The sequence below is a fragment of the Diadema antillarum genome, unplaced genomic scaffold (assembly GCF_040938485.1).
Source record: "Diadema antillarum isolate AM-2024a unplaced genomic scaffold, OU_Dant_1.0 seq00000891_RagTag, whole genome shotgun sequence".
Lineage (NCBI taxonomy): Eukaryota > Metazoa > Echinodermata > Echinoidea > Diadematoida > Diadematidae > Diadema > Diadema antillarum.
The window spans coordinates 1,622,660-1,640,535 of NW_027271755.1; the positions used below are offsets into that span (position 1 = coordinate 1,622,660).

At 42.1% G+C, this 17,876-nt stretch overlaps 1 protein-coding gene across 1 annotated transcript in view; it reads right to left on the reverse strand.

The window, feature by feature from the left end:
• Positions 1 to 17,393: 17,393 nt before the first annotated feature.
• LOC139740963 (uncharacterized) overlaps positions 17,394 to 17,876 on the reverse strand; it is a 51,714-nt gene continuing 51,231 nt past the window's right edge. Inside the window, exon 14 of the mRNA XM_071651549.1 lies at positions 17,394 to 17,669. Within this exon, the coding sequence (XP_071507650.1) occupies positions 17,538 to 17,669 (132 nt within the window). The 3' untranslated portion in view covers positions 17,394 to 17,537. The remainder of the gene's footprint in view (positions 17,670 to 17,876) is intronic.

A 17,876-nucleotide genomic window follows, 5' to 3' on the forward strand; every position in this document is an offset into this window, starting at 1 on the left:
TGATACAGTGATGTTTTGTCTATAGGGAGAGTTCTATTACATACACCTTTCCGCTTGAAAGTTGTAATGCATGTTTCTCTTCATGATCAAGGTCAAAGTAGAGGTCGGGCTCCTATTTCATTCTTCACTTTGACTGCGAGCAAAGTCAATGTAAATTACTCCCACGCACCTCGCAGTTAGCTGGCACTAGTTGTACGTCACAAACTGATACAAAAATGCACTAATCTGCTAATAGACGCCGTGTGTTAACAGAAGCAGATGGTCATTATGCAAGACTATAGTCCAGCCACCAGAGACAGCCAAGTGAAGTTTGTTTCTCGTTTATCCTGAGCCATTGTTCTGTAAATTTGTCAGTCTGTAATTCATTCCAAATTATGTAATTATGCAATTCTCACTGACATTGGATCTTCACGCGCGAGGTCAATGGATGATGTCTGATCTCTAACTGCACTCAGTTTTCATTTTTAATGATATAATTTGCTTTCTTTGCGAGATAGATTACTGCGAATGTGAAACAAGTTCTGATTCACGTTTGCAGCCAAAATAAAAAAAGGAAAATGATAAATGTATCAATAAAAATTTTTCGACACACACAGAATCTATGTAAACTGTGTGTGTGTGTGTGGGGGGGGGTTGTCTATAATAATAGTTTAGTCTCTTCTTACTCATTGTGCCATATGTTTTTGCTCACGCAGAGAGAAACGCTATTGCAGTGCTGACTGCTCCGTATAAGAACGTTAAGAACGTGCATTATATCATGAACTTTGCGAAGACTGACACATACATTGTATATACATGGCCTATAATCACGACCCATCTACGCTCCCCCGTAGACAATGCATCGCGTGCGTATAGTTTCTCCACGACGGAAACAATTCAATACCGACTGTAATTGAAATAGTTCGTGCATATAGATACAGTTGGTTCAGCGCTGGCTGGATTCCAGAGGGTTTCTTATTAAGCTGTTTTAATAATTCCATTCATCTTCATCTTCGTCCTTTCTTCCTAATGTATGCTAAAATGGTTATCCTCTTCTCCTCCTCCTTCCTTTATCATCATCACCACATTTCCCTTCTATTTCCTTGTTCTTGTTTATCATCAAACATTCCTTGTTCTTGTTTATTATCAAACACACAAATAACATTTTTCTAGTTTCTTTTTTTTAATTGATCTTACTATCCTTTTCTTCCTCTTCCTTCTTCCACTCTTCGGTTGACAGTTTTGGATAAAACAGGTAGGATACTTTGTCCCGTGTTGTCAGGTGTACCCTCGTGACTATGAAGGACAGAAAAAGAGAGAAAGGGATGAACCTTATGTGGATGTCATCGGGGGACTTTCCCGTTCGATTTGTTCATTCACAAAACAGAGTAAATTCAATGACAAGATTAAACCTTGAAACACAACTGTCACGCAGCTGTCCTTAGTCCATAAATTGAGGCTTTTTTAATGGAGCCAATACGCATTTTCTTCTCTTCGTTATTCACTTTTGTCACCAGCAAAAAGGTCAACATTGATTGCAATGCGTGAATTGATTGATTGGCAGAATAAGATGGAGTCGTAAATTGCGGCCATTATCTTTTTCTCGTTATTTCCGAAAGGGTTCCGTCAATCGAGACATGAATGTAATATATCACGTCTTATTTGCCTCCTCTCTTCGACAAGAAATTATTATTTTTTTTAATGTCTGTTCTATCATTTGTTTTTGTGTGTATTGTATTGACCTGTTAAGTATCAGTTTGTTCCGTTTGATGAGCAAACCCCACAATCTAACCTAAGCTAACATAATAGAAAGAAACTAAAACATATCCAGTTAACCGACGGGGAAAAATAATAACGTAATGAAACACAACTAGAACAATTTAACAAAGAAATCAAAGACAGGCTGACAAAATATCATTGTATAGGTCCCTTCACTATCTTGAACTTCAGTGTCCTTTGATCCTTTCTGTTTGAAATTATAAAGTTTCCCATTTTCGTAGTACATTGTAGTATGCCCGAAAAGTATTCAGATATCTCTTTAGAAATATCTGTATATGATTATACAGATATATTTATGTTTGAAGGCCTATATGAATATGTAAACATATAATATCTTATCATTGATCATATAATTACCATTAGGTTGCCTGTATTCATAATTATTACTTATAACCATGCCTTAAGTGAGTTCTGAACTATAGCTACAGTATTGAAGTCGATCCTTTGCTTTAGTCCGATCAGGTAATAAACACACAAACACACAGACACATGCAAACACAAACACAGACACACACACCGGAAATCGACTACTGCGCATATTCGGTAGTCAATTTGGAAGTATCCACTTCTCAAAAGCAACAGCTATATATCTGTCACAAGTGTATGACCCTTTATTCATATTTTGATGGTTCATTGATCTTGACCACAAAATTGACCTTTATAATTCCTTATTCACAACAAGAAATGCATTTCTATCTATGACATTATAAACTCATGATTGGACTTGCGATAGCTTGTGAAATTCATGGCAAGAAAATTATGAATTCCGGTGATGATATTTTGATCTGGACAGTTTCATAATTTTTCATTTTTACCACAGAAGATAATCATTGGATTTATACCTTGTGAAGTGATCAGCTATATATTACCACTGGCCATTAATACAACGGAGTTGAAACAAGGAAAAGTAGAAATTACGCGGTGCGTAATATATGTCCCCGCCGGAAGTAGCATTTAGTAGCAAAATGTACAATATAGGTAAAAAGATCAAGGTCAAAGGTCAAAGAAGTCAAAGGTCAAAATTCTATGTAGAAGTTTTGAAGCCCTCACCTAGTGCCATCACATAAAGCAAACGGAATCGAAATTGGGTTAGAAATGGCGAAGGAGTAGCATTTTGTAGCCAATGTACAATATAGGTAAAAAATCAAGGTCAAAGGTCAAAGAAGTCAAAGGTCAAAATTCTGTGTAGAAGTTTTGAAGCCCTCACCTAGTGCCATCACATAAAGCAAACGGAATCGAAATCGGGTTAGAAATGGCGAAGGAGTAGCATTTGGTAGCAAAATGTACAATACAGGTCAATAATCAAGGTCAGAGGTCAAAGAAGTCCAAGGTCAAAATTCTGTGTACAAGTTTTGAAGCCCTCACCTAGTGCCATCACTTACAGCAAACGGAATTGAAATCGGGTTACAAATGGCGAAGGAGTAGCATTTTGTAGCAAAATGTACAATATAGGTCAAAAATCAAGGTCAAAGGTCAAAGAAGTCAAAGGTCAAAATTCTGTGTAGAAGTTTTGAAGCCCTCACCTAGTGCCATCACATAAAGCAAACGGAATCGAAATCCGGTTAAAAATGGCGAAGGAGTAGCATTTTGTAGGCAATGTACAATATAGGTCAAAAATCAAGGTCAAAGGTCAAAGAAGTCAAAGGTCAATATTCTGTGTAGAAGTTCTGAAGCCCTCACCTAGTGCCATCATATAAAGCAAACGGAATCAAAATCGGGTTAGAAATGGCGAAGGAGTAGCATTTTGAAGCAAAATGTACAATATAGGTCAAAGGTCAAGGTCAAAGGTCACAACTGAAATTCTGTATAGAAGTTTCAAAGCTCCCATGTAGTGCTATCATATAAAGCAAACAGAATCGAAATCGGGTTAGAAATGGCGAAGGAGTAGCATTTTGAACATTTTGATCACACACGGACGCACAGACGGACGGACAGACGGACAGACGGACACACGGACACACACACATACGGAGCCCGTTTCATAGTCCCCTGCTCGAACTCGTTCGGCGGGGACGATAATGGCTGAAGAGTGTCATTTTGAACCAAAGTACATTGACCTTTGAACGAGACCCTCTACCAGTCATCCCTATCAAGTTGATAAAAATAAATGTCAATTTAGTTCTTCCCTACTAACATCACCACTGGACAATCCTAGCTAGGGTCATTTTTTTTTTCAGCGTGAGTTCAGTGACCATTGAACACAGTGTGAGAGAAAAAGAGAGGGAGAGGAAGAGAAAGATGATTTGAACGCAGACAAGAAAAATGTCCATACAGGTCAACGAGTGACTTGTAATTCCTTTTTTTTTCTTACAGATGACCATCGGACACAGTTTATTTAAGGGAATGGTAAATTTTTGGTTGAGACGGGGCTTCACGTTTCCTACTTTTCTGTTGAGATAATAAGAAACCTCATATGAAATATGGAAGAGTATGTATTCTAACAGGGATTCAAACTTTATTTGATGAAAACTGGTTTTGAAATGGCTGAGATATTCAAAGCAAATGGATCCTAATAAGAGGCGGGACCCACCTATTATTTAGGATCGCTTTGTTTTACTTTGTTTTTGGATATCTCGGCCATTTCAAAATCGATTTTCATCAAATAAACGTTGAATTACTCTTGTATGCTCTGTAACATTCACAAGCGCTTTCTTCAATCTCGCAAGAAAGTTCAAAGCTCACTACGGATCCTCATCTCAACCAATACTATACCATCATCCTATAAGTGCTTACTTCGTTATCGCTATTTCATGTCTACAGGTCTGTTTTTCAAGCCCGCTTTGGTGACGATCTGGAAAGAGTGGGTACTCTTCGATTGTTTATGTTGTTAAAACACGCATGACGTCAGGTGAGGAATGAAGTAAGGCGGGAAACAGATGACGTCTTGGCATGAATAACATTGACTGACACATTCACAAGGACGCGACCTGCTGACATCATTCAGTCGTTAGAACAGTTGTTCCACGGAGGTACAAACAAACAGGTACCTCCATGGTTGTTCGGAACGCTGCATGGGCGAGCAAGCGTTCTCGAAATAGAAACATTATTAAAGGTGACGAAACTGTTTCTGTGCCCATTCATCATAACCCACGCACTCACTATTAAAAACAAATAAACACGCACACACACACACACATTCCCGACGACCCATGACGACCCATGGCATTTGCGGAGTTAACATCTTTCCGTTTATTATCTTGCTTTTGAGACGCTTGGGAGAGGCCAGGTGACGACTGCGAATAGAGCAGTGACACCCCGGATAGGTGGGGCATCAGGGAAGGCTACCCTGATGGCTATGGCAAGCAAATAACCGGCCCCTCAGAGTTACCGGTTTTAAGTGTGGCCCATTTGCGGCGTAGGGCTGTGCGCCAGGGCTGAGGGGTGGCAGTGGGAGGGGTTTTTCACCCCTATTGGTGAGTGTGTGCCCGCTTGACTGAAAGGCTACTCACCCGCCTCATCCGCTTTTTCGCATTGAGTCGTGCTGAATAAGAATCCATACTGGATTCTGAAAGGGCGGGTACTTTGACTCACGACAATGAACAAAGATCAAGAGTGTGTGTGTGTGAGGAATGCGGGAGGAGGTTCAAGGGGAAGAGAGGTGTGGCAGTTCACAGAGCAAGAACAAGCTGTGGACGAGTGGCAGTAGGGCATGACTGCACCAGCACTGAGCTGGGTGAGACAGTGGGAGGTCCCAGTCAGGTTTCAGACCACAGAGCCAGAGACCCTCAGCATGCTCTACATGCTGTGTTTGAGCCGAAGGAGCCGATTGCATGGCCACCGGCGAGAAGTGATAAGTGGGAGCTTTTTGACATCAAGCTTGCGGAGGTTTTGAAAGTGGAATTGGCTGGGAGTGTTGAGAAGAAGATGCGTATGTTTGAGGGGTTGTGTTATGGGGCTTGTGCAGAGGAGTTTGGGATAAAGCCTGTGGGTAGTGGAGGTGGGGGGGGGGGGAGTGTGGAGGGGGATTTTGGAAAGTCAGGGTCAAGGAGACAGCGGTTGATGACCCAATTGAAGAAGAGCTTGCGGCGTAGGTGGAGGCAGGCAGATGGAGAAAGGGCTAGTCTGAAGGGTCTGTATGAGGACCTGAAGAAGAGGTATGCGGATGTTAGGAGGGCTGAATATCAGTGTAGGAAGCGGAGGAGGAGGAAGAGGGAGTTCTATAAGAATCCGCACAAGTTCACAAAGAGGTTGTTTGAGGGAGGGGTTTCAGGAAGTTTGGAGGTGTCAAAGGAAGAACTCGAGAGGCATCTGAAGGCCACATACTGCGTGATGGAAGGAGAGAGGAGCCTTTTACTGGGGTGGCAGGGCTATTGAGGCCACAGGAGCCAGAGGTCAGCTTTGACTTGAGTGAATTGAAGTTGTGGGAGGTTGAAGCCGTGGTCAAAAAGGCTCGAGCTGGTAGTGCAGCTGGGCAGAATGGCTTGTCCTACAAGCTGTTCAAGTACTGTCCTCGTGTCCGAAGGGTGCTGTGGCGGATCCTAAGGGTGCTATGGCGGGAGCGGATTGTCCCAGTCAGCTGGTGTGTGGCAGAAGGGGTATATATCCCAAAGGAGAGGGATGCCAAAGGCATTGGTCAGTTTAGACCGATTTCACTTCTCAACGTGGACGGTAAGATCCTCTTCAGTGTCTTAGCGAGGCGGCTGTCAGAGTTTGTCATGAAGAACAAGGAAAAGTAGAAATTACGCGGTGCGTAATATATGTCCCCGCCGGAAGTAGCATTTTGTAACAAAATGTGCAATATAGGTAAAAAATCAAGGTCAAAGGTCAAAGAAGTCAAAGGTCAAAATTCTGTGTAGAAGTTTTGAAGCCCTCACCTAGTGCCATCACATAAAGCAAATGGAATCGAAATTGGGTTAGAAATGGCGAAGGAGTAGCATTTTGTAGCCAATGTACAATATAGGTCAAAAATCAAGGTCAAAGGTCAAAGAAGACAAAGGTCAAAATTCTGTGTAGAAGTTTTGAAGCCCTCACCTAGTGCTATCACATAAAGCAAACGGAATCGAAATCGGGTTAGAAATGGCGAAGGAGTAGCATTTTGTAGCAAAATGCACAATATAGGTAAAAAAATCAAGGTCAAAGGTCAAAGAAGTCAAAGGTCAAAATTCTGTGTAGAAGTTTTGAAGCCCTCAACTAGTGCCATCATATAAAGCAAACGGAATCAAAATCGGGTTAGAAATGGCGAAGGAGTAGCATTTTGTAGCAAAATGTACAATATAGGTCAAAAATCAAGGTCAAAGGTCAAAGAAGTCAAAGGTCAAAATTCAGTGTACAAGTTTTGAAGCCCTCACCTAGTGCCATCACATAAAGCAAACGGAATCGAAATCGGGTTAGAAATGGCGAAGGAGTAGCATTTTGTAGCAAAATGTACAATATAGGTCAAAGGTCAAGGTCAAAGGTCACAACTGAAATTCTGTGTAGAAGTTTTAAAGCTCCCATGTAGTGCTATCATATAAAGCAAACAGAATCAAAATTGGCTCATAAATGACAGAGAAGTAGCAAATTGAACATTTTGATCACACACGGACGCACACGGACGGACGGACGCACGGACACACACACGTACGGAGCCCGTTTCATAGTCCCCTGCTCGAACTCGTTCGGCGGGGACAACAAGTTTGTGGACACTTCTATACAGAAGGCAGGGATCCCGGGATTCCCTGGATGCACAGAACATGTCCAGATGATTTGTGAGTCAATCCAGAGGTGCAAACGTGAGGAGGATGTGGATGTCATCTGGTTGGATCTTGCAAATGCATATGGCTCAGTTCCTCATAGGTATCTCAGCTTTGCTCTTGAGTTTTTCTGGGTCCCTAGGGTGATCCGGGAGATGGTGCAGAGCTACTACAGCCAGTTCAGGATGAGATTCACGACCCAGACTTACACAACGGAATGGCAAGCGCTAGAAATTGGCATCCCCATGGGGTGTCCAGTCTCGCCGCTGCTGTTTTTCCTTGGGATGGAAGTGTTAACCCGATGTGTGGCCCCGAGAATTGAAGGGTTGATGCTGGCTGCAGATGTGGTTGTGCCTTCGATTAGGGCTTTCATGGACGATCTAACAATCGTGTCTGGTAACGAGACCCAGGTCGAGGATGGCCTCCATAGGTTAGAGGAGTTGGTGGCCTGGACACGGATGAAGTTCAAGGCCAAGAAGAGCCGCTCAGTGTCAGTGCGGAAGGGGAAGGTGGTGGCAAGGAGGTTTCAGATTGGCGGAGAGGATATCCCTCAGGTCACTGAGCAGGGGGTAAAGAGCCTTGGGCGGTGGTATGAGGGCAAGTTGAATGATAGGCACCGAGGAGTTCAGATCTATGAGAAAGTGGTGGAGTGGTTGAAGAGGGTGGACAGGACGCTCATCCCGGGGAATGCGAAGGTGTGGTGCTGCCAGTTTGGCTTGCTACCACGGATCATGTGGCAACTGCAGGTGTACGAGGTGGCAGTGTCCAGGGTTGAGAGGATGCAGCAGAAGATGAACTCGTACTACCGAAAGTGGTTAGGCGTTCCAAGAATGCTTACAGATCTGGCATTCTTTTGCAGATCAGGCAGGCTGCAATTGCCTATGACGTCAGTGGTGGAGGAGTTTAAAGCTGGCAAGGTTAGGCTAGTGATGATGATGAGGGAGTCAAAGGACCAGGCAATAGCAGGAGTTAGGCCACCGATCCGCACAGGGAGGAAGTGGAGGGCGGAAGAGGCTGCGGACGAGGCAGTGGCAATGGCAAAGTGGAAGGAGATGCAGGGTGCGGTTCAGGTGGGTCGAAAAGGGGTCGGGTTTCATCAGGGTGTTAGGTGGTACAGCAAGCAAGGCAGGAAGGGTAGGAGGGAGTTGGTGGTGGAGGCGGCTAAGGAGAAGGAGGAGGAATATCGCTTTGCCAAGGCTGTACAGCAGGGAGTGCAGGGAGCATGGACTCGATGGGAAGGGGTGGAGCAGAGGAAGGTGTCATGGAATGACCTTTGGTCAATGTCCTCTGGAGCTGTGCGCTTCATGATCAGTTCCACCTTTGATGTTTTGCCATCTCCAGTAACTCTTCAGAGATGGGGCATTGCGGAGGATGGTGGATGCAGGGTTTGCAACAAGGCGAAGGGCTCACTAGAGCACATTTTGTCAGCATGTGGAGGTCTATTACAGGCCTATACATGGAGGCACAACCAGGTGTTGAAGGAGATGGTGGAGGTGGCGAGGGTGGCAGTGGAGGCAAGGAAGAAGAGTGGGCCTCCTAGGGTGAGGGGAATCCGGTTTGTGAAGGAGGGGGTGAGATGCAGTGTGAGAAGGAATGGTCAGAGGGATGATGGTGGGGGATCTTAGCAGCGGGAGACGATTAGGAAGTGCGGGTGGACGAGGGGAACCGTACAGTGCCAGAGGAGGTGGTAGTAACTGCCCTTCGGCCGGACATGGTGCTGGTGGCTAGGCCTGTGCACAGGTTAGCAAAGGTGGAGGCAAGGGAAAGAAAATTGGATAGGTATGCTGAGTTGAGAGAGGAGTGTGAGAAAAGGGGGTGGAGAGCAGAGGTGCATACTGTGGAGGTGGGGTGCAGGGGATTTGCTGGACGATCGGTAAGGAGATGGGTCAGAGGGATGGGAATAGGTGGTAGGGACGGGGAAAGGTGGATCAAGAGAATTTATGGGGCAGCAGAGACAGGATCTGCATGGATAGTTGGGAAGGCTTGGGGGGGGGGCTGGTGGGAATAGGGGGGTATAGAGAGAGTGTGTCTGGAGTGAGAAGAGGTGATTGAGGCCAAGCGTTGTCCTTTTTGTTGTTGTTGTCTTGTTTTGTGTTATTTTGCTTTGTTTTGTTTTGTCTTGTCTTTGAAATGCCATGGGGGTGCTGTCAAGGGGATCCCAGCGCAGCACCGGCCAGCCAGGGGGAGGTGTACAGCACTTAAATGGCCGAAACACTGATGATCCCTGGTGTGCTGCTGACGACCCATGGCATTGGCGGAGTTAACATCTTTCCGTTTATTATCTTGCATAACGCACGACCGTGCACTGACCTATGAAACAGAATAGAAACAAACATTATGGCCCGAATTCACGAAGGTGGTACAGTCTTTGTCCATGGTTTAAACCATGGACAAAGACCGTAGTTTTGTATGGGGCGCCAAGTGAGGCATGGCCTATTTCGTTACGAAATCAGTCATTTCATTACGCCATTTCGTCGACGAAATGACTAATTTCATAACGAAATAGGCCATCCGACACTTGGCGCCCCATACAAAACTACGGTCTTTGTCTATGGTTTAAACCATGGACAAAGATTGTACCACCTTCGTGATTTCTGGCCATATAAGCTGACGGGCCGAGTACTAAGACATCATTGCAATTACGGTTTACGCGTCATGAAATCAAACTCTTCGCGGACAGGTTAAAACCTGCAAAATAAAATGCTCCACACAGAACAATGAAAGCTGAATAATAATGCCACTCCATGTTATCAGTAAACGCACACGTTATCTTTAAAATTTCCCCTGTTGAACTGGAGTAAAGACAAATGTCACGTGTGCTTTGTCACACATTGTCCAGCATTGATGATATCCATTGTGGGATGATTTGTAAATGTCAAAATGATATTCTATCATGCTTTGCTTAAATATCAATGAAGGTTAAAATATGTGTGAACGTGAATGCAAGACGTCAAGGGCCATAACACCATCACCTCAGTTCACCTTAATTATGTGGCTTCGACTGTCATCGCTCTCATGTGAAACATAACTTTTCGATCGTGTTATTAAATCTATTATCATTTTTCTTTAAATTATTGAATATTACTCTACGTGATTATCAAAAGCAGCGTGAACATGGAGTAGTCGAACTTGAACCGACATAAACTATCAATTATAACATGCGAAGAGATAATATTTCCTGTCACCACATGGTGTCATTTGCTACGATATTAACGCTAAAATCATCGCTTCTTCGTGCACTACTTTCTTTTAAACAAAGATAATGAATTATTTTATATGGGAAGGTTGTTGAAGGCAGTTCGGCAGACAATTTTAGCAGATAGACAAGAGTATCAGGAAGAAAATGTAACTCGATGTACGTCACACATGGATGATGAAAAGAAAAATTGTAGACTCTGTGACATCTCACGGCATGCAGGCATGTGAAGTCAGAATTCATGATCAAAGACAGTATTTACCATTTGCAGATGAAACAAAATATTTCTAAAATGTGAGTAAGGGAGAGAAACAACAAATGTAAAAATGTTGATCAGTATAATCAACATTAAGTATGGTTAAATATACAAAATGTGAACAATAGTTATAAATAAAGATTGTTTCTGGAATACATAAATGGTTTATTGAGAAAAATAGTGATATCTCCTTATAGTTTAGGCTTATTGCGAAATTCTTATATGGTAGGATGTTCTGTAATACAACTGACCTACACAATCATGTGAATCAAATGTGATAACTCAAACATTTTTAAAATCACTGCTCCCAATGGTATAAACAATACCTTTCATGCAAAACTGGTTGTCTCCTGTACATCAATCAACATGTTTTGTTTGCATCGTACTTTGGTGGTCGAGTTTACGCCCTCCTCTATGATCACTTTTCATGCACTCTCTTAATCATTCATTACGCTTGTACCACAATCCGCCTGCAACTTTTTTGATGTCCTATACTTGTACGTGTTTGTCTCTTCACCAACTGTAGTCAAGGTAATTACTGCCACATTTAAAGAATTAAACAGCGAAGAAAGGTATCGTTTTAAAAAGGAGCAGACAACACGACAGGGCAGTAGTAATTACCACAGGCGAAATGAGAGAGAAAAAAAGAAGAAAATTTCAAAATTCTACTTCGATACAATGCGAGAATTTGGTATCTTGGTAGCTTGCACTTCTTAACTGCATATTTCAGTTGAAATCACCGTTTTCTCTCATTTTGTGGGACGTCCGTTTCGCGGTATAGAATGATTTAAGACACCATCGGCGGGAAAAGAAAAACTAATGTCAGGTTAGCACAAAGAATAAAACGGAGACCTCTCCTTTAGGCGGGGGAAACTTTCATTTTACGACAGGTAAGCCCCAGGAAATATACTACTCGACTCTTTTCCCAGGCACTAGGGGGTCCGCCTGAAGCCAAAAGCCATTAACCCCCAGGAGCAAACGATTCAAAGTCTAAAGAGCGCATGATGAGAGATATATCATCCATATTGCCGACTTGTGAATTATTTCGTGTACCACGAAGGGCCCACGGTCATGGTTTGTAGGTTACTAGTTGCTTTTGTTTGAGATTTGTTGTTGTTTTTTCTGACGTCGAATCCCTCCTCGCACAAATTTCGTACAGTTACTCTGTATCTTTCTCAGCATCATATAAAACATCCAACCTGCTGAAACATCATCCACATTTTGGACTTGTGATTCATTTCGTACGACAAAAGGCCCTTTATAGTCAAGGTATGGAGGTTACACAATTTGATTTTGGCGACGACGTTATTTTTCTCAGCAGTGTACAAAACTTTTATATTGAACAATTCCTCACGAAAAAAAGGAAGAAAGAAAGAAAAGAACTTACGTCCTTTGCGTCAAAATTTTGCGAGAGCTACATTATAAAGCAAAGTAATTTTCAAGGGCTACTGGTGGTACATCATTGACCAAGTATTTATACATTCGTATGAATTCACAGATTTTTGCTGCACAAAGCAAGAGGAGAGTTGACTTCTGGGACATCACCTCATGTATTGGGTGTTATATGGTGACTGGTATTATTCTTTCGTGAAAATACGATAGACTTGAAGATTTCACAACTTCCCTGTTGTTGTTTCAAAATAATGACACGCGACGAGTTACTGTATCATTTGTCACGTTTGTGTCGTTTTTGCGGCGGGAAACGCGTAATTCCTCAGTTTTATCTCGTGATATAGCAGAATGATCTCTGCTTTTTCCGCGTCCTTACAGGTGATTGTGCTGATATCTTGAGTTTCATATATAGTACATCTACATTACATTTATCTCTGCCCCACATCTACCTTTCATATTTCATAGTATTCAATGTACATGTATATATTTATCCGCATTCCATTGCTCGATAGTTTGCATTCCTTTTGGAAGCGCAAAATCGCAAAATCCGCCCTACGCGTTTCCCGAAACTGATTATCAACTTGTTACCAGAAGGGAGTGAGGGTTCACCGACTGCATGATATTTTTTCATAGCGATAAAGGAGACTACGCAAACTCCAACACACAATATCATAGCTATCATTACCTGATCATAGCATTTCGAATACGAGGAATTTGTACAAACAAGAGACAAATGTTTTCAACCAATATAGACTCTTTATTGCAGTTTTGCACTTAGAAAATCTATACAAAATATATTTCAGTGAGCACTGCATGTTTCATTTTAATGAGCAGTGGAAAGTAAAACATATTGTCATATGCTCACAGATACATGTATTATTTGAGTATTACACACATCTATACTTTCATCTGATACACTCTCTACATACCTAACGTTTCAAAAACATTGCTAGAGTACATTGCACAATCATTTCCACATTGTAACCCCAGGAATAATTTTCTTTTTCGCTAAGGCTTTCTAATAGCGTTACTCCCATGTATACCGCTATTTTATAGGCTATAATTTGAAACACATTCACGCACAGGGATATGCAGCAAATAAAACACTTTTACTTTAAGAAAAGCAAAGCTGATAATCAAGCACGCAGAACGAAAATTTCATTCTAATCAGACAAACATTGAGACGCTTATGAAATTTGTAGTGTTAAATCCTTTCACATGCTATCATATTGATATTGATTACACTCACACATGTCAAATTAGCTTACAAGATGATGTAACCGCCTCACACATTCCCACGTGGCTGGCATACAAATCTTTGATCATTTCTTCGTGTGTTTTTTTTCAATGAATTAAAACATTTTAAGAACGTTAATTTAACTCTTTTATTTTTATACCTGTAATAGTTCAGACCAGATAACATTTGCGAACGGGGATTCCTTTTTTTTTTTCCAAATATCGACAAATTGACTCTTTAAAATATTTTATGCACAATCTTTCCAAGTGTACAAAGCCAACTCGAACGCGGAGTAGCGTTTCTCTACACAAAATTGCCCATTATGTTGTATAACATGCGGCCCTACGTAACAATGAGTCCCAGTTGATTGCAGAATTCATACGCATTCCCATGTTATGACTGTATACTATACACAAACAAACAAACAGCCTGTTGTCAAACACAGGCGTGAGATACACTTGCTCGAGAACACGACAAGCAAGTGCGGTAATGAATTGAATGCACTACTTATTCAGTGAATCTGCTCTGAAGCAGGTCGATCATCACGACCATTATACACCTCTCCTCTGTTCAAACTATTTTCCTGAACTCGTCACGTAAACCACTTGCAAAATCGTTCATAACATGGATCGGTTCCTTCCCCTCAATCCCACTGGATTTATACTTCCTTCTGGCCACAATCTAAACTCACCTAAACGAATGACATCGAGTGGTTGTTCTTCCTGTATTATATTTCTAGACTCCGTTTTTTCGTCCTTATCAAGATGTTCCATTGTTTCATTACCAAAGCTTAAACAAAGAATGACATATATGCTTATCAAAAGTGGTTCATTCGTTTACATCGCACTATAAACTTCATTCAATAAAGTGATATACAATAGAAAGCATTGGGCATCGGGTTTATATTCATATAGGAAAGACCGGTAGTGTTGCAGAAATCATTGTGTTCACTTGATCTTACTGCTTCAGATCTTCGCATGTCCTTACTCGCAACTGTGTAACAGATTATATTTTGGCAAGAAACATTGCGATAACTTTCAAGTTGGTTTGATGAATCCTTCCGTTAGGTTTGAAGGTTGTAACTATTGTGGAAGGAAATTACCTTCCATTGTCGACATCGCTGATTGATCGCACATTTCATCTCCAGCACTTTTAAACTGTCAGACAAATTGCGGGGTTGCGGAGGGCAGAGCACATTCCATCGAGGATAAAGTCCTGCTAAAAATCAGCGAGGAAACGCAAATGTCACGAACATGGAGTTGGTTCACCCGGACTGTTGGTTGACGTGTTGGCAACCCCATGAACTCTGGCAGAATGTACGTGACCCCGTAAATTAGAATGACCTATTCCATTATCACCTACGTTTTGTTTTGTTTTGTTTTTCTCGCTCGCTTGCTTGCTTCCTTTACGGGGCGTCAATACGCTTTGAAAACCCTGGCTCATCGTTTTCAGCGATTTGAGTCTACGATGTCTGAGATTTCGGCTAGAACCATTGGGAATTTCCCCGCTAGATGCGCGGGGAGGTCTTACGCGACCCAGCAGTGCAAGGTGGGGTATTCAACAAATCGCAAAGAGTCAGTTAATTCCGCAATTGTCTACGTTTGCAATCTTTTCTGCGTATGCCATCAAAGGATCGCATCGCCGGCAGTAAAATGGTCCCGCTGGCTTTGCAAGTGGTGGCAGAGTTTTATTGTGTGGTTACGTTTTACTTGGAAGCTTTGAGTTGTTTCTTCGTCCATTCCTCATCGATCTATGATATTCAATTAAAGATAATATAAACCAGAGCAGAGCGGGCTCTGAAAAATTCGAACGAGCCGTTAGTTTGACTCGACGTGGTACCACGACAATCAACATACACGTATTGTACGAAACCATTATTGCATGATTACTAAGACATGAGAGCACTTTGGGGAGAGTAAGTCTCACAGTGTTAGTTATATGAAAGGTACTTTAACCTGAAACACAAACTAAGACAAGGACCCCAGTGTTTACAGTGCGAGGCTCGGCGAGCGCGTGCTCATTTATGGTGCCTATGGGTGTCATTTCAAAATTTTAAACTTCTTAGTTTCACTTCTTGTTGATTTTTTATTTAAACAAGACGATCAAGAATTTTACATTAAAATACTAGATTTTTGAAAAAAGTGCCAAAGTGCGAGGCCAAACCATTGATATTAACACCAGCAAATATCAAATCATGTGGTGTCATTTTTGAATTAACACCAGTACAGTGCCACGTACAGTGTCAAATTAACACCACGAAGTGTCAGGTGACACCTGTGGGTGTGGTCCTTTATTGAAGTTTGATCGGCCACCCGTGGTGCCGATGTTTTTACAGCCGCGGCCGAGCCCGGCCTTTTGTCAGTGTAAACGCAAACTGGGCCAAATGCGCAGCCAATTCTAGTCTGGCTTCCAAACCCTCTGTCTGTACTATTTCGCTATTCAGGATATTAACCCCCTCAACGTCGAAAACTAGTATAGTTTAAGGTGGTTTTGTCCTGCAAAGGATTTTTTCCTTCGGCAAAGGCCTTTGCCCGAACGGCGACTTCGTCGCCACGGAATTCAGTTGGCAAAGGGTCTGAAAACCAGACAATACCAAACTGCGTTCGTTTACATGCAGAGCGCCACTACGACAAAATATTGAAAGGTTTGAATCAAAAGCGCGGCCGAGCCCAGCAGTGTAAACGGACAAAATTGCGGGGCTCGGCCGCGCAATTGAGGCCGAGCCCGGCCCCGCACTGTAAACGGGGTCAAAGAAACTCAGGGAAACTTTAGAGGTACCAAAACTTTATTTTATCTTTGAGGCTGAATTGCTTGGCTAGACACTTAACATTGATAAATCATAATGCACGTAAACAAGAAAGACAGTGTACTTAAATGACAAATTCAACTTTTAAGCAGCCGAAAACGTCGTCTATGATATGGATTACACAAGAGTATTTCAGATATTAAGTGTTACTTGGTAATCACTGATCACTGTTGCTTCTTTTCTGTCAAACAACAAGAGTTAATCTAATGCTTTGCAGATGATTTACGTGTCACAGTGCTTCGAACAACAAGACATCGAGACAAGTAAACGGCAGGAACAAAAAAACAATTTGCATGCCAGCTTTCTTGTCATGCCACTTCAGTTGAAATGGGTGGCTCGTTAGAGACGCGCTTATCATAAATAACAAAAAGATAACTATTCAGCAATATAAGCACAATCCATACACAACTGATTCACCAAACGGAAAACGAAACAAACTGAAACTAGTTATGTATATACATGAATAAACATATATACATATATATATATATATATAACGCGTTCAATTTTGCCTTTATATTCTCACGTATTGTCAATATGTCAGACCTTTCCTAGAACAAAATAAAGGACGGTATTTCAGTTACAGGTATGTTTAAATTAGGTAAATACAGTGCATACTGCTGTTTAATGCAGGCAGTAAAATACAGAGTTTTTTATCGTTACACGAAGCGCGCGGCTTTAGATAACTACCGTGAAATTGATTACAAAACAAACTTTAATCCCTGTAACGTGAAGACTGCTCTTCAGATTGCCGTTACCTTTTCAACCAAAGGGGTTAGTGAGTTTGTGGTCCAGCGGTTCTGAACAGAGACTTATCTCACTTCTGTTGCTACATGTTCTTTTGTATTCTTTTCTACATGTATGCACGTATATGTGACGTACATACTCTCTTATCGTTATGCCTTCTTTTTTTTGTTGAAAAAATGTAAACCATACAAACGAATGCAAAAGAAAATATATCTGGCAAGGATTAATGTACCACAGGAAATATAGCCTCTCCCTTAAGGCAACATATATTGCGTTGGACAGGCAGCGGTAGAACACATGACACAGTGTCGAAAAAGAATACCCTCGGATAACAGAACGCCAAATTGCTCGTGATCTTGACATTTATGAGATTGAGATGATCTTGACATTTATGATATTCCTCGACGCGTCAATGAAAACGGCAACAAGGGCAAGAAAACAGATGAAGTGGATGCCAAAAGGAATTGCCATTATTAATGCCTGTATCCGGTTTCCCATCCAGCCACCATTGGCGGTTCCAGGAAGCCACGGAACTCCCTTCCGTCGGGTGACCAGCGGGCTCCGTATCCCTCGATGTTGCGAACCTCCAGAATGGGCAAGGCGTGCTGCAGAAAAAGAGAATGAGAACAAAATCAAAGGTAATTTCCGTGCAAATAACGTATGTCGCGTGATTCAGGAGGCAATAGGATTTATCAGTTAAAATGCATGGAGAGTAGACTGGAATATGTGCACCCTAAAGACAGCACGCTTATAGGTACTGAAATTTTCACACAAAGTTGCCACAACAAAGAAAACCAAAATTGGGGGCTTGT